Genomic DNA, 24,412 nt, shown 5'->3' with positions numbered 1-24,412 from the left:
GGATCAGCTCTGTTTATCATAACAAAGGCCCAGCTTTGTTTATTTGAAGGACTCGGCGGGAAAAGGGCGTCAGGTATTTTAATCAAAGGTGAACTTTGTCAAAAATGCTCCAAATTCCACATGCAGTTTCGTTCAGGTATGTTAAGCAATGTCCCGTAGTTTTCGTGCTAAAGTTCGCTTCGTTCTCGAGATATTTCTTATGCAATAAACCACTCGGTTTTTCCAACCTGTGTGCCTTTTTTGCATACGTTATTTCTTGAGAATGAATAGCAACCCAGTGAAAAAAACTTCAGAGCAATGTTTCTCAGGTGAAACGAAGTGCACATGCCAAAATTCAGCTAGTTTTAAGTACTTTCAAAAATGGCCGAAAAATCTAGGGGACGTTCTTGCACGCAGCGTTTCAATTATATAACGAAATAACTTACTTGCTTCACCATACTTAAGTGATGGGGCTGTTTTCCTTTTGTCTTTCCCTGTAGCACTCATATTCTACACAATAACTCAAGCATAAAATACACGTATTGTTCTTGCAAACGGTCTTGAACAACTTTGAGCGCTCGAGCAACGACCCAAAGTTCCCGCCTAAACCAGAAACCTGACCAAATAAGGCAACACATAAAATCCCGTATGTTGTGCAACCGTGCAAAGATCAGTGGTAAATCTAGCAAAGTGACATGGGCTAACCAATCAAAAGATCTGAAAGATGGTGGAAGGCCAAGATATCTACGATGAAAGTAAGGAAAAACCTTCCACTTCTGTGGCTAGTTCTTGTAAAAAAACACGGGCCTTACAACCAGTATCTTTCTCATCCAGGAACGAAGATTCCACTGACAACTTTGAAGAAATGGCCAGAAAAAAGCTTCGCGACTACTTCTACATCGGAGGATGATGTAAGCTTAGTCACGATATCAAATTCAAACGCTACCTGGAGGAGGAGCTCTTCAATTGCTATCTACTACATGGAAACAGCTTCTGCTGATTCATCGCCCAGTTTTTTACACCAGACTGATCTTTCTTCCGAAAGAGCTTTCTCTGAATTTCCTTTCAACGAATACAAGGCAGATGATGATGACAGCGCACAGACCTTTGACTTCGAGACTCATGATCAAAGTGATCAATCCAACCTTCTAGAAAGTGAAGAAATTATAACGCCCACGGAGTCAGAGCAAGGCACTATATGCGCAGGTGAAGATGGACAAGACGGCGTTGAAGAATATCTTGAGGCTCTTATTTCTGGTGAAAGTGCTGACGACCAAAACACTGACCAAGAGGAGAAAAAGTTTGCAGATGTTCCCTTGTATGATGGGGCACCCATTAGTGTGGCATTCAGCATGTTGCTAATTGTTACCTTCGCAATTCAACACAGTTTAACCGGACTTGCGATTGTTGATTTGTTAACGCTTGTGAACCTCCATTGTGCTTTGCCAAATCAATATGCTTCTTCAATGGGCCTTCTTAAGAAATTTTTCATGAGATTAAAGAATCCCATCCAGTTTCACTATTGTACTTTTTGTATGGAATATCAAGGATTGTCAATACCAGAAGATAAATTGTGTAGAAACAGATGCTGTTTGAAAGACCTAAGCAAGAAAGAGGATAATTCTTACTTCATTATTATTCCACTTATGTGCCAGTTGAGGGATCTAATTCAAAGTTAGTGATGCTAATTTATCAGTAGTGTAACTTTGTTTTAGTATTTTAAGTACAGTAAACACCCGTATATCAGAACACATGGATTAAGAACATCAGGCTGAAATTTGGCAAATAAAGCATCACTTTTATAAGAACAATATCAGCCTGGAAAAAAAATAATGTTCTTATAAAATGGGAAGGGTGTCAAAATTACACAAATTACCATAAACACACCTGCTGACCAATGGTATTAGCTAAGTTTTAGGCACCTTTGTTCTCTTCAGAATATCTAATATCATGAATTACATTTTTTGCCTTTACAATACTATAAACTACTGTATTGATAGAGAAAAACATAAGATTTTATAGCTGTATCAAGGTCAATCAGTTGTAGTTGATCAAAGCTTGCAAATACTTGTCCAGTCTTTTGTTGCCCATTATGTCATTCAAATTTATTGAAAATAACTGAAGTTCAAACTCAACACTTCTGTATCTTGCTCAGCTTCCATTGGTAATCGAACTCAATGTTCTTTTTCTGTAATTTCTTGAGAAGTTTCTTGAGATATCGAGCATTCCCAACTAGTCTAAAGTCTACTGGTAGCTCTAGTCCTTTTCCTCGCCCTTTGTTTATTCTACTTCCAATGCATTCTGCTTCAATTTTGCCATACTCTGATAGAAATTTGAAGAAGAGTTTAGAAAGCTCAATAGGGACATGACCAACAATCCTGTCGTCCTCATTTTTTACCACAAGTGCATACTTGCTGTGGCGATTATTGGGCTCCATTTCGCATATAAGAATCTCTCCAATGTAGACTGTGGCGTCCTTGAAATAAGCATGATAACCCCTTGTGCTTGCCTCTAAATATAGTTCATATTCATTCGTCATTATTCTAATGTGTGTGGGTTTATCCTTAAAAATCTGTGAAGGTTTTTCACGAATTCCAAGATGGTTCCTCACTCGCACAACCTGGCAGTGCTCGAAGTGGTTCCCGGGTAATATAACAAAGGAAACCGCTGGCCAATGCAGAGGCGCACAAAGTGTTCTTCCTTGTGTGTTGAACTTCACTGTTTGGAATTTTTATGAGCTGAATATATTAAGCTAAAACAAAGATGAATCGGACTTTATTCGATTGTGGCGTTCGAAAAAAGTAGAATTGAAGAATGGTTGTATGCTTGACATCACGCCAACGATGGAAAAGACAGCTGAGATATCTAAAAGCGCTGAAGTAAAATGCAACGTCTGTGGTAAATCATTCAGAGGTCAAGAATACCTTGACAGCCACATGAAATTCAAACACCCGATGACCGAGAACTCACACGAGGGTTCAAAGCAAGAGAATATGTTCGCCAATCGAAAGGAAGCAGATGCCCATTGCTCATTGCCTGAGGCTAGCCAGTCAGGAAGTAATGATCCCATTGTTCTAGACAGTAACGAAGTCGAAAGTCTTGGAAACAAGAGAAGGGGAAGTAAGAAGCGAAAATTGTACACAGTTGAATTCAAAAAGAAAACCCTGGATCTTTTTGATTCTTTGAAATCATCAAAACATAGATACAACATCGTCTCAAAAGAGAAAGGAGTTCATCGATCTTTGATTCAAAAGTGGAACAAAAACAGAAACCAAATTCTGAAGGAACTAGAACTAAATAAAAAGGGAAAAAATTCTGGGAATATAAGAGATGCAAGGCAGAGAAGAAAAATTGTGGCTGGGCGATCGAAGCAGAGTGAGAGGTATCCACTTGCAGCTAATCTATTGATTGCTGAATTCAAAGTTCATAGAGCAGCTGGATGCAAGATTACAAAACTGTGGTTCAGGAAAAAGATGAAGGCAAAAATTGAGATGACTTATGGGAAAAAGGAGGCTGAAAGTTTCAAAGGAAGCTCTAACTGGTTCCAAAGGTTTAAAAAAAGGCACGATATAGTACTGAGAAGAACAAACAAGAAGAAAAACTCTGCTGATGATGGTAGGTTAACCATCCAGAAGTTCCATCAAAATTTGAGGAAATCCCTGAAAACACAGAGGAGGCGGAACAGATCAACTATGACTGACCCCAAATATGGCAGGTGGACTCCTGAAAACAGGTACAATGTGGACCAGGTTCCTCTTCCATTCGTGGTGGACCAAGGGACTACCTATGACTCACGTGGCAATAAACAAGTCTGGGTTGCACAACCATCATCAGGTCTGGATAAAAGGCAAGCCACTTTGCAACTTTGCATAAGAGGTGAAGGAGAACAGAATGTAAAGCCTTCCCTTGTGTTTAGAGGGAAAGGGAATGTTAGTTCTCAAGAGAAAGAACAATATGATAAAAGAGTTGATGTGTATTTCCAGCAAAATGCCTGGATGGATGAGGTGACAAATATGCAATGGTGCAAGAAAACACTCATTCCTGGGGTTGGAAAAACTGACCAGGAAAAGGTGTTATTTGCAGACAACGTGTCCTTCCAACAAACCAAAGAGTTCCACGAGACATGTAGGAATGAAATCAGTACTTCTGTGTACATGCTACCAGAAAACCATACTGATAAAATTCAGCCAATTGATGCAGGATGTGGAAGGATGATGAAAGTGAAAATTGCTGCTGCAATGGACAGGTGGTTGGAGATAGATGACAATCTTGAAAAATGGCATGATAGACTTTCTGCAAAGGACAGGCGAATACTTATGACTCAATGGACTGGGGAAGCCTGGAGTGAACTAAAAGAAAGCAAAGACTTTCTAAGACGGCTTTTTGAAAAGACCGGCTGCCTAATGACAACTGATGGCTCAGGAGACGAGAAAATCTCTCCCCAGGGCTTGGACGAATACAGTTTTTAAGATGCACAGCTGGCTTTTGGGTTACAGATCTACAAACAATAACAAGAGTACAAACCCTTAATGTTATTGTTTTGCTGATGTACATGTCAACACAGTAGTAAATCAGACTTTCAGATTTGCAGATGTACAGTGGACCTCTACTTTAGGCATTTCAAGGGTGGGGCAGCATATGGATCTGCCACAGAACTATACATACACCCTTCTTGTTACTGTTTTGTTACATTACTGATTACAGTAGACCTATTTGAACATTAGGTTTTTAATTATTGTTCCATCAATTTATGTAATTGTCCAAAAACATGATTAAAATTTCTAGCAACATTTTTTATGCTGTACAGCACTGAATTTAAAAAAATTTAAGAACATTTAAGAACATCCTGAGGCTGATTTTTCACTAAGCATCCGATAAATAAGAACACAATCAGTCTGACCTCTGAAATTGTGTGTTCTTATATGCGGGTGTTTACTGTATTTTGAGTATTGTAAGTGTATGCAAATACACTTAAAATACTAATTATTCTCTCTGACTCTTTGACTCCATTTCTGTCTGTCTCCTTCTATCTTGTATGCATTTCAAAGGCTTTAGTTATAATATTAGCTTACATTGTATATAGTTGTCCTCTAACCTTGCTGCAATTGTGGCATACATTGTTGTTTAGAGGCTGGCATTCTTGATCTACTTAAATATCCAGTCACAAGAAAGAAGAGCAATTCAGATTGCATTGAGGATGTCCAGGATGGACTGCTGGACAGAAAGCATTTTGGAAGTGATGGTTTTTTCAAGGGTGCTTCTGATGACAAAAAGAAGAACAAACTCCACATAAGCTTTCAGATCAATACTGATGGGGTAGCTCTTTTCAGGTCTTCTAAGTACAGCATTTGGCTGGTTTACCTTGTGTTGAATGAGCTTCCACCAAACTGCAGGTACAAGTACATGCAACTTTGGTTGAAACTATATTTTTAAGAGTAAGTTTACAGTTATACCTACCCTGCAATTTGGATTCACCTCTTTACAAATAGATGCAACTCTATTGGTCTTATGCCTTTTGCTTACAATTTCATTGTCATTTGTCTGTGTTTCTTCATGTACTGTTGATAGATTTGCGGGAAATCAAACACTTTAACTTCAGGATTGATGCAAATGGCAGGTCAAATATGATAACATTCAAATGTCCACTAACACACTCGTCTCCTCCCACATGCAGACACCAAACTGTGGTCCTGGCGATTTCTTATCTTAAACACAACATTTTTAACCTCCTGTAAGCAGAAACAGACAACTTTTTTAGGCTAGTCAGGGGATACAATAACCTTCCGCGAGAGATGGTAAAACAATATCAAGATATTACAGAAAATTGTTTTTATCATGACCTTCTTGTTAACAATACATACATATTATTTGTTTGGAAGGTTTGCAACATCCAATAGCATTTTTCTTGGATTGTGGTTTGGTTATAAGAGACCAGATTTCTTGACATTTCTGCAGCCCTTGAGCAAAGAATTCCATGATATTTACTCTAAAGATACGCTTGGTATATCACTGTTCACTGGTCTGTATATCATTGTTCTTCTTTTCTTTTAATGTCTAAATACATGGACTTCCTCAAGAATGGGTAGGACGTTACAAAATTTTACCCAACTGAGTGCTCAAGAAATTGTCTCTTGATGAGGTATTCTTGATTGTAAGAGACCTGTTGCTTCAAGTTCAGTTGATAATATATAATCAATCCTTTTTCACGATGACTCTTGGAAAAAAAGTCTTTTCAGAATAGGTTTTAAGGGTTACATTTGGGAAAGTTGGATTGATTTTTCACTTCCGAGGTGGTTACCAAAAAAATTGTACAACAGAAACAGGTAAAAGCAGTTTCAGTAGTGGCAATGCCTTGATAATTCATCAAAGTTGCCAAAGCTATGACGTTATTCCCTAGTTTCTCAAACTCTGGGCATTTTACATTGTACAGGTGTTAGTTTATTATTCTATTAGATTTTAACTTTATGTGAATGGACTAATTCATTTCATAAATTTAAATTTATCATGAGGTTTTGGACACTATCAATGCGATCATCAAAATTTATGCCCAGTGGCACATACATAGTACAGTGTGGGGTGAAATTTGTTATTTTTATTCTACATCTCGTCTTGTTATTCTTGCAGGTATGGCGATTACCAACAACAAAGGGAAAGACCTCACAGTAAGAGGAATTTTGTTATGTGCTATGATGGATGCACCAGCTAAGTGCTTAATGCAAAATTTTGTGCACTACAATGGTTTTAGCGGGTGTCCTTATTGCTTGGAGCAGGGAACTAGTGTGAAGACAAGTGCAAAAGGTCACACACATGCATATCCATTTAACAGAAAATGTCTGCATCAGGGTTATGATGAAGACCGCAGTCATGAAAACACTCTGCAGCATGCATATGAGGCCCATAAGTCAAAACTAGAGGGGAAGTATTCACCAGTTTGTGGTGTCCAAGGGTATTCGTGGTTTATGTTTATCCCTGGATTTGACATTATCAAAGGCATTGCAGTGGATTATATACATTGTGTTCTATTGGGAGTTACCAAGATGCTTATGACATTGTGGTTTGACAAATCACATGCAACAGTATGTTGGAGCATAAGCAAACAAGACGAAGAGGTTGACAGGCGGTTGTTAAATATTACCCCACCAAATTGTATTTCAAGGGCACCTAGGAGCATCACAAAAGATTTTGCTCATTGGAAAGCTTCGGAGTTTAGATCCTTTCTTTTTTTTTTTTACAGTATCCCATGCCTGTGGAACATTCTATTAGATGAATACTTCCAACATTTTATTTTGTTTGTTGAAGCAATTTGGTTATTAGATCAAAGCTCGATCTCACCACAGTGTTTGCAGAAAGCTGGTAATTTGTTGCATCACTTCTGTTTAAGAATTGAAGCCTTATATGGATGCTGTTATGAGAAATTTAATGTTCATTCTCTTCTACATTTGCAAGATTGTGTCAAGAATATAGGTCCTTTGTGGGCTTGTTCTTGCTTCTGGTTCGAAGATTACAATGGTGATTTGAGAAAGTTATTTCATGGAACACAGAAGGTGGAACTGCAGGTTGCATTTTCTGTTTGTATACAGATGATCCCAGAACTAATACCTCTTCTACTGTACGGCTCATCCAGTAAAGGTTTATGAAAGCATGACATGTGGATGACAACAACAACAATCTTTATTTCGTGCCCAGAAAAGTTTTACAATAAAAATAAATACATGCAATGTGAAAAAATAACAATGAAAAAAGGGCACAGCCACTTAGAAATAGCTAAGGCTAATCGAGCTAAGTGGCTGGGCGAAGCGGAAAAAATATTGCAATAAAGTTACAGAATATATGAAAAAAAACATGACACGATTTCATTCACACACACACAGACACATACAGAGAACAAAAAAGAAAAAATGAATGTGCACACAAAAAAATGAAAAATTAAAATACATCAATGTACCAGTCAGTAGTTGGACGGCACTTATTAAAGTGCAAACATGAGGAAGTATCTCACAATTTATTTGCACTTGGTGTGATATCTCCTGCTGTGTTGAATACAACCTTAACAAGTTCCATTGAAAGCAAATTAGGCCAAACATCCAATGTTTTCATATTTAAGCGAATTCAGATTAATAAAGATGTCATTCATAGTAAACTCTGTCTAAACATTTCATTAAGGAACAGTTACACTGTTTATGTGACTGATGCTGGATTTGTCGAAGTGAAAATTTATGTTAAGTTATATATTAAGTGTCCAAATACTTTATTCTGCTCTGATCCTTGCACCTGCAAGGTCCCACCGCCAGTACCGGTCGGCGGTACTAGGACTCAGCATGCGTTTTATTTGTTGTTCGTAGCGTGGCGTCCGCCATATTGTTACTGTTACTCGGCTGTTAGTTTTATCCCAGTTTGATTAAAAGCCTTACACGAGCCAGTCGTGCCTTGGTTCTTGCCTTATCTTCTTAACTGGCGTGGTGGCAGCGGTGGGTTCAACCCAAGCCGCATTTTCGCTGTAGAAAGCCTCTTTTCTGCCTCGATCGCGTGAGCCAAAACAGTGCATCCTTCGCTGTGACAACATCTCCGGAGTTCTACATTGTGTGTTCTGGCGTCTACTCACCGCGCACCAAAGCAGTGGTGCCTCTCCAAGGTGGAAACAATCAATAGCTTTGAAAACTGGAAGCAAAATCTACTGTACACACTATCCTTAGACAGCAACTTCGCCCCCTTCCTTGCGGATGGTTTTACATGGTTGAAAAAGACCAAAGCCCAACCGCTTCGAGGACTCGAAAACGATGGCGAAACTGTACCACTCTCTCGACGCTTAACCGCTCGTCAAAAAACCAACTTCCTTGAGCTGATGCTGGGACAAATCACCAATTACTGCCCTATTATTTCGCATAGCACGCTGGTAAAAAACTCAACCTCTCTTGAGTTCATCTGGCAAGCTATTCGACAACACTTTGGATTCCAGGTCACCGGCGCACAACTTATCGACTTTTCTGACATACACCTTGCGGCAGATGAGTGCCCTGAGGACCTGTACCAACGCCTCATGGCCTTTGTAGAGGATTCCTTGCTGCATGCAAATGACTTAACCCACCATGGTGAACATGTTTCAGAGGATGAGGAACTTACTCCTACTCTCGAAAACTTCGTCGTCCTTACCTGGCTACGACTCATTCACCCCAGCCTTCCTTGATTGGTCAAGCAGCGCTACGACACGGAGTTGAGATCTCACACCCTCGCCTCAATTAAGCCAGAAATCTCACAAGCCCTCACCTCTCTCCTTGAGGAAATCCGCACCTCCGATGACGCTAGGATCCTGCGTGCAGCGGTAGCTGACGATTTTCGTAGCCCCCGTCCGGGTGGCAGGAGTAACTCTAAGTTCCGCACCAGACAACCTCGTCAGGACAAGGTCTGCCCCTTATGCAAGCAAGCCGGTCGCTCTAACACAAACCACTTCCTCAGTCAGTCTACCTTCCTCCCTGACAATGACAGGCGCTTCATGGTAAAAGCGAAACAGATCGTTGCCATCCTCGACAATGAACCAGACATGGACTGTGACCTCGACCCTGATACTCCAGTTCCTGATCCCACTTTGCCTACCCCAGATGTCGTAGCCTACCGTGTACAGACCCGTCAGTCTCCTTATATGGATGTCTTTCATGCTCACCGTGTTGTCCGCGTCACCATTGACAGCAGCACCACTGGAAATATGATCCGTCACTCTACTGCAAAACACTACGGATGTCCTGTAATATCAAGTGCCCAGTCTGTCCAGCAGGCTGATGACTCTTCTCAACTTCGGGTGGTCGGTGAGATACGAACAACCTTCACCCGCGACAACACAGACTTTACATTCGAAGGTCTTGTCGTAGAGGATCTTGATGTTTAAGTACTCGCCGGGACCCCCTTTATGGAGGCAAATGATGTTGCTGTGCATCCCGCTAAGAGAGAGGTGCTCCTTGGCAATGGGTCTGTCTACACGTATGGGTCCAAGTCTCCACCCAGCCCCCTCCCAACTGTTTGTAGGGCTTTTGTTCTCTGTGCTCCTACTCCTTCCAAGACTGTTTGGCCCGGAGAATTCTTGGAAGTACAGCTGCCAGACGATGCTCCTCCTGATTCAGAGTATGCACTTGAGCCTCGTACTGATGCACCAAGTTCACATAAACTCAGGCCATCCCAGTTGTGGCCGCAGCCTAGTGTCGTTTCAAGTGTTGTGCGGGCCATACGCATACCAAACCTGTCAACCGAGCCTCGCACACTTAAGGCCCGGTTCAAACGTCGAACTTTTCATGAGCCGAACTTAATACCTGTTTGGGTCGACCCAAATGATTAGGTTCGACGGTTGATTCAGATGTCGAACTTAATTCGTCGTACTTAATTTACAAGCTCCACAATAGTCAGCGGTCGGTCAGCGGTTAAATACCCAAACGAACATGGCGGATGTTCCGGAAGGTGATCTGCGAAGAAGAGCTTTTGTTTTACGTGCCGTTTGGGAGGGGAGGGAACGGAGAAAAATTTTAAGCTTCTTGCATGCTTTCATCAGAAGAAGGCAATTGATGATGAATATATGTGTTATCGGTCTGCTGTTAAGTGTGTCACGAAAAAGTGCAACACCAATCTACCATCGTTCGTGCAGGAGGCTCCCGAGAAATATGGGATGGTTTAACCTGGTTTGGAGCACATATTCCGATGAACGATTCAAGAAAACGTTTAGGATCTCACGTGCAACATTTCAGTTTATATTGCAACGGATCAGACATGTTCTAGATAGAGATACTGTGACCGAAGAGCCGATATCCCCAGAATTCAGGTTGGCTATTGCTCTGTATCGTTTATCAAGGGGAGATTACTATTATATGATAGCGGAAATGACAGGACTGGGGGTGTCAACCGTGTGTACAATCGTCAATGAAGTCACACGAGCAATTGTGGACAACTTGTGGGACGAATGTGTTGGCCAGTAACTGCCAAAGAGTAAGGAACAATTTAAGAAGAAGATAGTTGATATGGAGGAACAGTGGCAATTTTGTTGTTGTTGGGCCGCAGTTGATGGATGCCACTTACCCATCAAATGCCCGCCTGGGAATTTTTCTTGTAAGGAATACCACAACTTCAAAAACTTCTATTCAATAGTGTTAATGGCAATGGTGGACTCCAATTACAGATTTGTTTGGGGAACCTGCGGTTTTCCAGGCAATTCTCATGACGCTGTAATATTTCAGTCAACAAAGCTTTACTCAGATATAAAAGGAGGCAACTTTATTCCTCAGATAAGTAAGGATGTCAATGGAGTACAAGTACCTCCAGTTGTACTTGGGGATTCTGCTTTTCCTTTATCCTCTTGGCTTATGAAGCCATACACAAATGCAGTCCCAACACCAAAACAGTACAACTTTAATTACAGACTGAGTCGGGCAAGGATGGTCACTGAAGGGGCCTTTGGGCAACTCAAGGGTAGATGGCGCATACTACTGAGGAAATGTGAAAGTAACACAAGTGAACTGAAAATAGCAGCTCTTGCATGTTTGGTACTTCACAACATTTGCATTGATCTTGGAGATACATTGCCTAGGAAATTGGACTTGACAATTGACCCGGTCACCAATCAGAGACGCAGTAGGACAAAGGTCAGGGAACTGCTTCAAATGAGAGAATGTGAGAAGATCAGAGACACTTGCTCTCAAGGTTTACTTGTTCGAGATGCTCTTGCTGAGAAATTTTGGTTAGAGAAAGAAACTGGTATTGTCAAGTAAACAGAACTAAACTGGCTTTTAAGTCTATTTGTTTATCATACTAATACCAAAGTAACAGTCATTACACTTCATGAAAGAAGTGTGTTGAGGTATTTTGAGTATTGAGAAAATAGAATGACATGCAGGAATCACAGAGGATATAAGATAAGGCACAAGGATTGCCAAAAAATTTGCTTGACAAAGACAATATTGGCTCTAATAAATAAAATAAAATAACGGTAGCAAAGTAAAGTACAACTTTATTTAGCCAGGGTGGCCCATTCAGCATCATGGCTGGTACCTAGAGGGGCCCTAGCAAGAGGTTTTCTAACCAATCAAAGAACGAAGACCAGAACCAGTCTGAGTCCAACATTTTACTCTGTACACCCAGTTGTAAACCATTCTACTTATCACTGTTGTGGTACATTAGACTCGCATTGGTCTTGAATTTGAAGTTTTTGAGATAATTGACATGGGGACCATAAAAAATATTAACAATCAAAAAAGAAGTTACACTGATACAAGGTTAATTTCTCCTTAGGAAGAGTTCTCCTTAGGAAGAGTTGTTATCATGTGAGATGACATGGATGAACAACTGGGTAGCAATCAAATTTCACTCCAAGCTGTCTAAACAATTATTGGTTGTAGGAAATAACTCATGATAACCCCTCCTGTATCACAACCATCATTTTTACCTGCTTACAGGTACTTTTAAAAGTGGGCAAAGAGAAGTTGTAATCAGGGTCATGGATAGAAAAAGGTGAACCAAGGCATCAGCCTTGGTAAAAAGTTTGAATTTCTGTAGTTATGTGTGGTTATTATTATTATGTTATTGTATGAATAAAAATAAATCAATATGAAAGTTTTTTCCCTCATATTGCATCGGAGAAAAATAATCACCATAATACAAATCAACAGGCTTAGTGAAATGATTTTATTATGTAACTGAAGGTTGTAACACAACAATACGACCAAACCTACAGTGGGATAACCAGCTGAAAGGCAACCTAAGGCTGTAAAAACTGACATAACATTTCCTTTCTTGGCCCTTGGACAACAAGGGCCTATTTCCTATTATGGCCTATTTCCAACCAGCTAGACTTAGTAATATTAATTTCAACTACACAACTTATTTGGTCATTTCATTTTAACAATAATAAACATTTACATGGTTCATTTTGAAGTTCCGGTTAAGTGTTTGAATCAAAAGAACCTTTATGAGCACAGAAATTCACTTGCTGGAAGTCAGAAATTAATTCAGTACAACATAATTTTTGTCATTCCTTTCAGAAATCCTAATAATCTCAACAGAGAGAAGTTTCTCTTAAAAGTCCTGATTATATTTCCCATGCAGATCAATCAGAATTCAGCTATATGTATTTTTAGCCTTACTAAAGTTGATGTTATTGACCACAGTCATCTTGAATGAGATATTACAAAGAATGATAAAAGGGGCTAGCATTCCCTTCTCTAAACCTTGGTGGAGAACTTCTTGGGTTACTTGAATCTGTGGACAAAGAGGGGGAAGGTGCCATGGGGGGTACTGATATTGGTTGAAATGACCTGTGGTTTCCCTCCCACAAGGTGTAATTAGATGGAGGAACAAAATTTGAGGCAGGCATAGAAAGACCTTGGTTAATACCACTTGCGGGAACACAATCCCCATGATGATGACTAGCTAATCCATACTGTGTCTGTGGGCTAGGGTTGGAATGTGTTAAAAGCATTTGGAAAAGTTTGACCTCATGCTCTCTTGATTTCTCAATATCTGATTTTAAGAATTGCATGAGCTGTTTTGTGGGGTCATTTTCAATTGCACTCCTCATTAAGTGAATGGCTTCAACCAATGGGTCTTCTTTTTTCAGTTTCTTGGTTGGAGCTGATTTCACAGGCACAAACTGTTTACCAGCACAGCCTTGGGAAGCTCCACTATTGCCCTCATTATCTGTTGACTGATTTACGTCCTCTCTTGATGATGGCTCTACAGCTAGTTCTGGTCTACAAGAGTCACGTGTTTTGACCACTTCAAACAACTGATTGAACCAGGTACTGTAACCTTTGTCATCTTGGAATCGTTTCACCCCAGTGGAAGTTTTGGTGGTCAAAGCTACACGCTTACATTCTGCAACAAGCTTTTTAAATTTTGATCTAAGTTGTGGTACAGTAAAGGAGACATTTTCATTCCTAGACTTGCATCTCTTCTTAAGTTCAGCAAGTACCTCAGCATAGATCTGACCATTTTTCTGAGTTTTAACATTAGTGAATATAAGTTTTTTCTTGTAATAATCACTGCTTATTATGATATCTATAATATCATCTGACAGGGACTGAGACCATTTTGCCTTTCTGCCTGCTTTCTTTGCCTTTTTGTCAGCATTCTCAGAAATGGAGTCCTCCCCATCTCCATCCTCATCCTCATTTTCATCTTCTTCACCATCACTCTCATAGGACATCTCTTCTGGCTCCCCATGAGCAGCACTATGTGATCAAGAAGCCAAAATTATTATTAAACCATTAGCAATAGTAACTGTCATTTTTGGCCTTCTCAAACAGATAGGTCTTTCTCTCAACGATATAACAAACCTATGGTACATCACTCTTTCTAATTTATAAATCATATTCATAAGCAGTTTTTTAGTGGGCGCCAATCTCTAAAACATAATACTAGATTCAAGATTTCAACAAAATAAAAACAAAGAGGTATCAAGAAATCACTGAAGACCACACAATCAGCAATAATCAATACATAATGATCAATCAACAATGACTAGTCATGATTTCAGTGATAAACAATCTTCTACATAGGTCTCCATAGACAACATTATCAACAAGAAATAGTGTTCATCGTTGATCAATAATTAGTTATACTAGATATATGACAGGCTTTGTATCAATAGAATCACAGGGTAATGTGAGGGGTATATTAATATCCATTATTAGTATCACCCAACTAGTGGACTAATGCAAATCCTGTATTTTAATTGGCTACGCTACTAGAGGACTATTAGTAATAGTCCTCGCGTAGCGAGATTGGCGCAATCAAACACAACGCTTTCTTTCGTTTTATTCCCAAATGAATATTTCTTCAACTTGCATTTGCTAACTTTATTTTTGCCTTTTCTGTCCGACTAGTTGGGTGATACTAAAACAATTGGACCCTTTGCCCTCAAGGGCCATGGGTCAATAGCCCATTTGGGTTCGCCTCATGGACTATTGAGCCGTAGCCCTTGCGGGCTACGGGTCTAATTGTTGAAGAGTCCACCCCCACCCTCCCTCCCTCCCCCCTTTTCACCGCTTAACTCGAGCGCTAACAATTGCTTGAAATATTCTTCATTTAGCTTTTCATTTTAGCCCTTCACTTTTCAAAAGTACTAAGTTGAATTGCATCGTACAAACACCCATTTAAACGAGTCAATTCAACAGGTCAGCATAAAGTTGATGAACGGTCAAAAACATTACTCACCAGCCCATGGTCTCACTTTTGTCTTTTTCGTTGTTGTTTATTTTCTCTCCTCGTCTGCTATTTGTTGTCTCCCCTCGTCCGCTGCTTGTTGTCTCTCCTAGTCCGCTCCTTGTTGTCTCTCCTAGTCCGCTTTTTGTTTTCATTCCTTGTCCGCTGTTTGCTTTCTCTTCTTGTCCGTTGTTTGTACTGGCTCCTTCTTCCTTCTCACAAGCGATGCAATATCCCACGGACTTTCCGGTTACCCAGCCAGGGGTTTCCTCGTCGTCCTTAAACACCGAGCAACGGTTACAAACAGAGTGGCCACATTTTATGCAGCAATATTTTGTCGTCGCAAAACACGAATAACACATGTCCTCGTCTGGAACGACCGAGAACTTTTTCCGCCAAACCGCCATTTTTTCCCACTCTGATGCGCATGCTTAAAGCGACAGAAGGGGGTTGTGGGATCAAAAAATGTATTATAATAATTTATGCATTAGGTTCGGTACATGAAAAGTTCGACGTTTGAATCGGAGTCGCTCCGTAGTCAAACTGACCGACTGGCCATGTCAAACTTAATTCTCGGGTCGACCCAAATAACATCTGCCGAACTTAATTGATTCAAACGTCGATCTCGTCATGTACTTAATTGGGGCTATTAGGTTCGGCTCATGAAAAGTTCGACGTTTGAACCGGGCCTAAGCGTCACGAACACTTCTGCCAAGTCACTCCTGTTTTCGAACCAAAAGAGGATCCAGGCCCGTCTCCTGCTCAGCGTCCGTTACCACCCTCTAATTCCAGTCACTCCGCATCTGTTCAGGTAGACCCAGACAACATCCTACCTCAGGCCATCACGGCCAATTTCCAATCCCTGCTTAGAGAGTACGACTCCGTATTTGACCCCCAGTTCCCTGGTTACAATGGATCTGCTGGCCCTTACCAAGCACAGGTCAACATGGGCCCTGTTGAGCCACCACAGCGGAAAGGTCGCCTCCCCCAATATGCACGAGATTAACTCGTCGAGCTCCAAGAGAAGTTTGACCACCTAGAGCAACTCGGAGTCTTCCGTCGCCCCGAAGATGTTGGTATCACTGTTGAATACCTAAATCCTTCTTTCCTGGTAAGAAGCTCAATGGCGGCTCTCGTCTCGTCACTCCTTTCGCTGACGTAGGCAGATACAGTAAGCCTCAACCATCTTTGCTGCCTGATGTTGACTCCACCCTACGACTCATCGCCCAGTGGTCACACATCATTGTCACCGACCTAACAAGTGCCTTTTATCAAATCCCTTTGGCCAAAGAGTCCATGAAGTACTGCGGCGTTGCCACTCCTTTTAAAGGAGTATGAGTCTACGTTCGTTCCGCTATGGGCATGCCCGGTTCGGAAACCGCCCTGGAAGAGGTTATGTCCCACGTCCTAGGCCCCTTACTACAAGATGGATCCGTGGCCAAAATTGCGGATGATCTATACTGTGGTGGCAACACACCCCAAGAGTTATTATGCAACTGGAGGAAGGTCCTACAAGCCCCACACAAGTGTAACCTACGTTTGTCTGCCCACAAGACCATTATCAGTCCCAAGAGCACCACTATTCTTGGCTGCATCTGGACTGTTGGCTCTCTCTCCGCCAGTCCCCACCGCCTAAACACCCTTGCCGCGTACCCTGAGCCAAGCACTGTTGGTCGATTGAGATCCTTCATTGGGGCATACAAGGTTCTCTCCCATGTCATCCCAAGGTGCTCGCGTTACCTCACTCCCTTGGATGCTGTAATGGCCGGTCGTCCTTCCCAGGAATCCATAAACTGGACTGATGATCCAAGAGGTGCATTCCGTAGTGCTCAGAATGCCCTTTCATCTGCGCTCACAATCAAGTTACCCAGACCTGAGGACCAGCTATGGATTGTAACTGACAGAGCGGTCAGGGACCCAGGAATAGGTGCTACCCTCTACGTGACACGGAGACAAGTTACATGTTTCCGGTTTCTTCAGCGCTAAGTTGCAGGGGTCCCAGACAACGTGGCTTCCATGCAAGGTAGAAGCCCTCTCCATTACGGCTGCTACTAAGCACTTCAGCCTGTATCTTATTCAGTCGTCCAAGAAGGCCTGCATCCTTACTGAAAGTAAGCCCTGCGTCCAAGCGTATGAGAAGCTCTACCGCGGGGAGTTCTCTGCCAGCCCTCGTGTATCCACTTTCTTATCTGTCGTAAGCCGCTACCAGGCTTCCGTAAGGCACGTCTCAGGCACTGATATCCTCCCGTCAGACTTTGCAAGCTGAAACGCCGCCCCCTGTGAAAACGAGACCTGTCAGGTGTGTTCTTTCATCACTTGAACTAGCGACTCTGTTGTCCGAGCAGTGTCTGTTCAAGATATCCTCCAAGGGAGCGTCCGCCTTCCCTTCGCCAGCCGGCCCGCCTGGTTGGCTGTTCAGTCTTAATGCCCAGACCTGCGCCGGACACACGCTCACCTTGTCCAGGGTACGAGACCTTCCAAGAAACTGATTAACATCAAGGACGTCAAACGGTATTTACAAGTTGCGTCAATTGCAAATGATGGCCTCCTCGTTGTGCAGCGTCATGAACCGTTGTCACCGTCCAGGGAGCGCATTATCGTCCCCCGCCAAGCTTTGGATGGCCTTTTGACCGCTCTTCACATTCAGCTTAGCCACCCGTCCTGCCACCAGTTGAAGATGGTTGTCAAACGCTATCTTTTCACCCTCGATCTGGATAAGGCAGTCTCTCGTGTCTCTGATGGATGCCACTCCTGTGCAGCACTCCGACTCTCCAACCGCACGTATTGACCAGTCCACCTTGCCACCACCTGACGCTATTGGTCGGTCCTTCGCAGCAGACGTCATCAAATGCTCTCGCCAGCTTATCTTTTTCCTCCGGGAGACTGTGACCTCTTACTCCTCCAGTTTATTGCTTGAAGATGAGCGGCACCAAACGTTACGCAATGCCATCGTCAAACTCTGCTTGGAAATGCGCCCTATGGATGGTCCACCCGCTGTGATCAGTACTGACCCTGCACTTGGCTTTAAGGCCCTAGTCAACGACCCACTCTTAGAGAAGCACAGAATTACAATTGAGCTTGGCCAGGCCAAAAATCCCAACAAGAACCCCATAGCTGAGAGAGCTGTCCAGGAGTTGGAAACAGAACTACTACGTCAGGAGCCTCTTGGTGGTGCTGTCTCTCCCCTCACTCTCGCCGTAGCGACCTCTGCCTTGAACTCTTGTATCTGTTCACGTGGCCTATCCTCACGAGAAATGTGGACACAGCAGGACCAGTTTTCAAACAAGCAGTTACCCCTTGCCGACGACCATTTGATTACCCTCCAGCACAAGCAGTGCCTCTCCAACCACCCCCACAGTGAGCGCTCTAAGGCCCCTGTGCAGCAAAGGTGCCCTACTCCCCAGATTGATGTTGGTGACCTAGTGTACCTCCATTCCGACCTGAACAAGTCTCGAGCCCGCGACCGCTACCTTGTTGTAGCCATAGAACCATCATTCTGTGACATCAAAAAGTTCATTGGATCCCAATTACGCAGCTCATCATACCATGTCAAACTATCAGAGTGCTTCAAGGTCCCATCTGACTTGGCCGACCCCTACGTGTTCCCCACACACGTCGCAGTAACGACTCAGACGATGAAGACGAACGTGGTACCACATCGTGCCCTCCACCCTCTCTGCCTGACATCCCTGATGTCATCTCTTCTTCAGCGCATCAGCTATCTGACCGCTCTCACTGTGTTACACAACAAGCCTGTGCCTTTCCTGTTGACCATACCATGGTTGACGCAGCTACACAGCCGTCATGCCCTGATGACACCCCATTTGAAAACGCAGTCATGTCAGCAGACCCTCCCACTCCTGACCTATGGAGATCCTCACGTGTCTTGTAGATTATGTCACTGAACTCTGACTTTCCCTTGCATATAAGTTAGCATCAAGTACATTTCACTATGTTCTCGGTTCCTGTTATGTGGCATACTATGCCCCTTTTTGCTTTATGTATTTACTGCGTTGAAAAGACTTATGAAACAAGAAGAAGTCACGTCAGTACCGGTCAGCGGTACTAGGACTCGGCATGCGTTTTATCTGTTGTTCGTAGCGTGGCATCTGCCATATTGTTACTGTTACTCGGCTGTTAGTTTTATCCCAGTTTGATTAAAAGCCTTACACGAGCCGGTCGTGCCTTGGTTCTTGTGACAAGTTGCGTGACTTGCTATTTGATATTTAACCACATGAATTTTGTTCTATTGTTGATTAAGCCAATCAAATGTATTTACGCGTCATTGCACAACCATGTGCAACAGATCTCACAAGGCAGTTGAACCAGATGTAGTTCGCGTCATTTGTTGATCAGAATAAATCTCCGTTCGAATACTCGAATGCTGCTTCTTACATGGTGGCAGTGGTGACAGGATCCACGCGGCATTGAAGTGTATTAGAAAATGGCATCGGGACTTAACTTACCGCCGCCAACGCCGCTAGAAATCCATGATCAGAACGCCGCGGAGAAATGGAAGAAGTTCAATCTCGCGTGGAATAGCTATGCTCTTGCCACGGAGCTCAACAAGAAGTCGGAAGCCGTTCAAGTGGCTACTCTCTTAACAGTCATAGGAGAAGAGGCTTGGGACGTGTATTCCCCATTCACAGACTGGGCCGCCGAAGGAGACGACAAGATAGCACCAGTGCTACAAAAGTTTTCCGATTATTGCCAGCCACGAAAGAACGTGCCATTCGAGCACTATCGATTTAATCGTCGAACACAAGAAGCGGGAGAAAGCTACGACCAGTATAAGACTGCACTTTGTAAGCTTGCAGAGAGTTGTGACTTTGACACCATAACCCCCGACGAAATGCTCAGAGATCGCTTGATTTTCAGCATACGTGATTCGAAAGTGAGAGAGCGACTGCTGCGAGAGTCGAAACTCAGCCTAGCAAAGACAGATGAGATTTGTCGCGCCGCCGAAAGTATGCAAATGCAAATGAAAATAGTTGGAGACCTCACTGAACCGGAGGCAAACAAAGTTGATCAGGAGCGAATGCCTAACTGGTGAAAATCCAAGAAAAACACTCGTAAAAGACAACAGCAAGGTCCGGGGCGGCGTGGCAAAGCGTGTGAGAAATGTGGTTATCAACACCAGGAAAATTCGGAATCCTGTCCCGCAATCGGTCAGGAATGCTTGAAGTGCGGAAAGCGGAACCACTTCGCATCAAGATGCAAATCGAAGGAAGTTAAGGCAACCGATTTAGATGATGAGGCTGGCGAGATGTACCAGATAGAGGTAGCTGCCGTGAAACTCGATGATTCACAACTAGTGACACTGAAACTAGAGTCTGGTAATTTCGTTCGTTTCCAACCCGACACTGGAGCCCAGTGTAACGTGCTGCCACTCCACGTTTATAAGAAAGCATCCAAAGATGAGAGGCTTGAAAAAGTGAATCGCACTCAAGCATCACTGGTTGCGTATGGAGGCTCGAAAATTAAAGTGATAGGTCGTGTCAGCATGTGCGTCTGGAGAAATGAGAAGTCATACCTTTTACGCTGTCACCTGGTGGAGAGTGAAGAGATTCGTCCGATTCTCGGTATCAAGTCATGCCTAGCAATGAACATCATTCAGTACAAGGACAATGACCTGCTCAACAAGCCCAAAACAGATGGTTCCTGGGTTTATGCCATAGAAGACCTCCCACCACCAGTAACCAAAGAGGAGTTAATGTTAAAGTTTCCAGATGTCTTCGGCGAGGGCCTTGGAAAACTTGATGGTCAATATACAATTAGATTGGATGAAACTGTCCCGCCTGTACAGCACGCCCCACGTCGCATTGCAGTGGCATTAAGGCCTCAGCTCAAGGATACATTGGACGCTCTGGAAGCACAAGGTGTCATTGCCCAAGTAACCACGCCCACCAGATGGATAAGCTCCATTGTCGCCGTCCCAAAGAAAAATGGAAAGCTGCGCATATGTCTTGACCCTAAAGACCTGAATCGTGCCATACAAAGAGAGAAGTACCAACTCCCGACAGTGGAAGACATTGCGACACGCCTCCATGGAGCCAAAGTCTTCACGGTCATGGATGTTCGTAATGGGTTTTGGCATGTAAGCTTAGATGAAGAATCGTCATACCTGACGACCTTTCAAACGCCATTTGGCCGCTATCGCTGGAGGCGCATGCCGTTTGGCATCTCATCAGCTCCGGAAGTGTTTCAAAGGAAAATGCACGAGCTCATTGAAGGTATGACCGGCATTGAGGTAGTAGCGGACGACTTCATTGCAGTTGGATATGGCGAGACACTTGAAGAAGCGACACGAGACCATGACAAAAATCTCCTCGACTTCCTCAAATGATGCGAAGCAAAGAATGTCCGTCTAAATCCGGAGAAGCTGAAATTGCGACAGTCGCAGGTGCTTTTCATTGGGCACACGGCAACTGACCAGGGACTAGAAGTAGATCCTGCCAAAGTTCGAGCTATCATTGAGATGCCAGCCCCAACAGACAAGCTTGGAGTACAACGACTTCTGGGACTGGCCCAGTACCTCGCGAAGTTTCTTCCACACCTTTCAGACGTCACCAAGCCGTTAAGGGACTTAACGCAGTCTAATGTACTGTGGGTCTGGAATGAAGCTCAACAAACGGCATTTGAGAAGCTAAAAGAGATGGTGACACGCACCCCAGTTCTACGCTATTACAATCTTAAAGAGGTCACATTGCAGTGTGATGCGTCCCAGTTTGGGCTTGGGGCAGCGCTGATGCAGAATGGACAACCCATCGCGTACGCCTCACGAGCACTGACACCGGCTGAAACACACTATGCCCAGATAGAAAAAGAATTACTCGCAATTGTTTTTGCTTGTGATCGTTTTGATGCATACGTCTATGGCAGAGACCTGGTAAATGTGGAGACCGACCATAAGCCCTTGGAGCCAATCTTCATAAAACCACTGGCTGCAACCCCGAAGCGTCTTCAGCGGATGCTGTTGCGCCTGCAGAAGTATTATTTGCAAGTCAGGTACAAGAAAGGAAAAGAGATGCTTCTTGCAGACACACTGAGTCGCGCCTACCTGCCAGAGGTGAATGCTACTGAGTTTTCAAGAGAGTAAGACATAGATCACCGTGTATGGCTTCCCGTGACTGAGGATCGTTGGCAACAACTGAAGAACGCAGCGGCAGATGATCCAGTACAGCAGAAGCTACGAGACATCATCAGAAGCGGATGGCCTGAGAACAGGGCACAGGCTCCTGAATGTGTGCGCCCTTACTTTGACGTGCGTGATGAACTAACCATCCAGAATGAGCTTGTCTTTAAGGGGCAGCAGATTGTTGTTCCGGGAGTTTTAAGGAAGGAACTTATGGAGAAGACACATGCATCACACATTGGCATTGAAGGAAGCATACGCCGAGCAAGAGACACCCTGTATTGGCCACGTATGACCACGGAGATCAAAGAGTACATCTCCAGATGTGACGTCTGTATGACTCATCGCACTGGCCAAGGAAAGGAACCAATACTGCAACACGAGTTCATCGCACGGCCATGGGCTAAAGTCGCTGCTGACCTCTGTGAGTTCGACAACAGAGTATTGTTAGTTGTGAGCAACTACGACAGTAACTTTATAGAGGTAGCTCGCCTGAGCAGCCTTACCTCCCGTGCTGTAATCAAGGAGCTGAAAGCAGTATTTGCAAGATATGGTGTACCCGACACCCTTGTCACGGATAATGGTTCACAGTTCTCCTCTGCTGAATTTGCAGTTTTCGCAAAGACATGGATGTTCGAGCACAAGACATTGTCGCCAACGTATCCTCAGTCAAATGGAAAGGCAGAGAAAGCGGTCCAGACTGTCAAAAACCTGTTTACAAAGTGCAAGGCATCCGGAACGTCAGAATTTTAAGCACTATTAGACTGGCGCAACACGCCAACAGCTGGAATTGGAACCAGCCCTGCCCAACGTCTGATGGGCCGCCGCTGTAAGACACTGCTCCCCATAGCAGGCTCCCTATTACAGCCCAACTTTCCCACGGAAGAAGATACTCGCAAACTGGTGGGTACAAAGCAACGGCAACAGTTCTATTACAACAAGCCAGTCCCTTGAAGCCAATCAGTGTAGGGGACGCAGTACGTATGAGGCTTCCCGGTGAGAAAACGTGGAGTTCTGGAACATGCACAGCTGACGCAGGCCCCAGGAGTTTCAGAGTACAAGTGGGTAATGTGGTTTACAGGAGAAATCGAAGGCAGCTAATCAAGACAGGAGAATCAAACGAGGCCACATTGCCAGGAGACATAGCTGCCCCAGACGACCCTGCACCCACAAGTGTTGAAGCTGATGAATCTGCCCCACCCGAAGAATGCCCCCCGTCGGTGTTAAGAGAAACCACCAGGTCACACAGACCACAACGGCACTTAAAGCCACCCAGTTGGTTTAAAGACTTTGTTACCTCTTAAGGAGAACTTTGTTGAGAACTTATTATGACAGTGTGTTTTGTTTTAACATTCTTTTGGAGAAAGGGAAGATGACAAGTTGCGTGACTTGCTATTTGATATTTAACCACACGAGTTTTGTTCTATTGTTGATTAAGCCAATCAAATGTATTTATGCGTCATTGCACAACCATGTGCAACAGATCTCACAAGGCAGTTGAACCAGATGTAGTTCGCGTCATTTGTTGATCAGAATAAATCTCCGTTCCAATACTCGAATGCTGCTTCTTACAGTTCTTGCCTTATCTTCTTAACTGGCGCACGTTATTATGGCATTGCGGATTCTTGTTTTAAACCAGCTACAGACATTATAATGTCCTCTGATCAGTTCACGGACTGTAAGCTGTGTCACATTATTCCAGTAAGGAGGGTAGGGTGTGCTAATGTGTTATTTCCAATAACATGTGTCCTTGTGGATTCCAGTCATAGCCAATGCATGTTTGTCTGCAAATTACCAAACAGGTATGAGAAGGACTGAACTCTTTCATGAAAAGTAATAATTACAGTGACAGCGGGAACAGAAATTGACTTTTGATTTACAGTTGTATTTTGAAAGGAACCCAGGTGTGGTCTGCTTTGTCTCTTAGTCAGTTGTATTATGGTATTGCTATTAATAGTTAAAATCGAAAAAAAAAGAAAACATTAATAAGTGAAGCGAATAATGAGTTGCTTGTTAAAACATTTGACAAGAAAGATGGAAAGTGTTTTACCGGTAATTTGACATTTCAATGCATCGACCATCATTTTCAAGACTGGGGTCATTAATGCTAATGTCAAAGTTGTT

At 43.2% G+C, this 24,412-nt stretch overlaps 5 protein-coding genes and 2 pseudogenes across 6 annotated transcripts in view; 4 read left to right on the top strand and 3 right to left on the bottom strand.

Moving 5' to 3' along the window:
- Positions 1–591, bottom strand: part of LOC110045743 (uncharacterized) — a 17,041-nt gene extending 16,450 nt beyond the window's left edge. The window contains exon 1 of one of the 2 annotated variants that reach the window (XM_089277875.1): positions 426–591. In XM_089277875.1, coding sequence (XP_089134001.1) covers positions 426–486 — 61 coding nt within the window. In that variant the 5' untranslated portion in view covers positions 487–591. The remainder of the gene's footprint in view (positions 1–425) is intronic. The other variant, XM_089277874.1, reaches the window with a different exon arrangement.
- Positions 592–728: 137 nt separating this feature from the next.
- LOC110047513 (uncharacterized) lies at positions 729–24,251 on the top strand (annotated as a pseudogene).
- LOC149098634 (uncharacterized) lies at positions 1,903–2,884 on the bottom strand. Its single transcript, XM_089277799.1, has one exon. The coding sequence runs from the start codon at positions 2,516–2,518 to the stop codon at positions 2,111–2,113; it is 408 nt and encodes a 135-aa protein (XP_089133925.1). The 5' UTR covers positions 2,519–2,884; the 3' UTR covers positions 1,903–2,110.
- On the top strand, positions 2,720–4,774 carry LOC149098633 (uncharacterized; annotated as a pseudogene).
- On the bottom strand, positions 12,616–17,031 carry LOC110047512 (uncharacterized). Its single transcript, XM_089278252.1, has 2 exons — positions 15,166–17,031; positions 12,616–14,180 (listed from the first exon to the last, which is right to left on the bottom strand). Exons 1-2 carry the CDS (start codon positions 15,558–15,560, stop codon positions 13,136–13,138), a joined length of 1,440 nt encoding a protein of 479 aa, XP_089134378.1. The 5' UTR covers positions 15,561–17,031; the 3' UTR covers positions 12,616–13,135.
- Positions 17,892–19,058, top strand: LOC149098632 (uncharacterized). Its single transcript, XM_089277909.1, has one exon. It carries the CDS (start codon positions 17,892–17,894, stop codon positions 19,056–19,058), a length of 1,167 nt encoding a protein of 388 aa, XP_089134035.1.
- LOC149098631 (uncharacterized) lies at positions 19,598–20,403 on the top strand. Its single transcript, XM_089277798.1, has one exon. The coding sequence runs from the start codon at positions 19,598–19,600 to the stop codon at positions 20,204–20,206; it is 609 nt and encodes a 202-aa protein (XP_089133924.1). The 3' UTR covers positions 20,207–20,403.
- Positions 24,252–24,412: the final 161 nt, after the last annotated feature.

This window comes from Orbicella faveolata, unplaced genomic scaffold (genome assembly GCF_042242905.1).
Source record: "Orbicella faveolata isolate gen_17 unplaced genomic scaffold, um_ofav_v1 contig_46, whole genome shotgun sequence".
NCBI classification, from domain to species: Eukaryota; Metazoa; Cnidaria; class Anthozoa; order Scleractinia; family Merulinidae; genus Orbicella; species Orbicella faveolata.
The sequence above is the reverse complement of the archived record's forward strand: the minus strand, read 5'-3'. Positions and strand labels throughout refer to the sequence as shown.

Bases quoted from the DNA above. Each gene is read 5' to 3' on its own strand.
- LOC149098634 (XM_089277799.1), bottom strand. From the start codon at position 2,518: ATGACGAATGAATATGAACTATATTTAGAGGCAAGCACAAGGGGTTAT.
- LOC110047512 (XM_089278252.1), bottom strand. From the start codon at position 15,560: ATGGCGGTTTGGCGGAAAAAGTTCTCGGTCGTTCCAGACGAGGACATG. The intron at 14,181-15,165 runs GTGAGTAATGTT...TTGATCACATAG, and splicing joins AAAAGTGAGACCATGGGCTG to TGCTGCTCATGGGGAGCCAG.
- LOC149098632 (XM_089277909.1), top strand. From the start codon at position 17,892: ATGGATGCCACTCCTGTGCAGCACTCCGACTCTCCAACCGCACGTATT.
- LOC149098631 (XM_089277798.1), top strand. From the start codon at position 19,598: ATGGCATCGGGACTTAACTTACCGCCGCCAACGCCGCTAGAAATCCAT.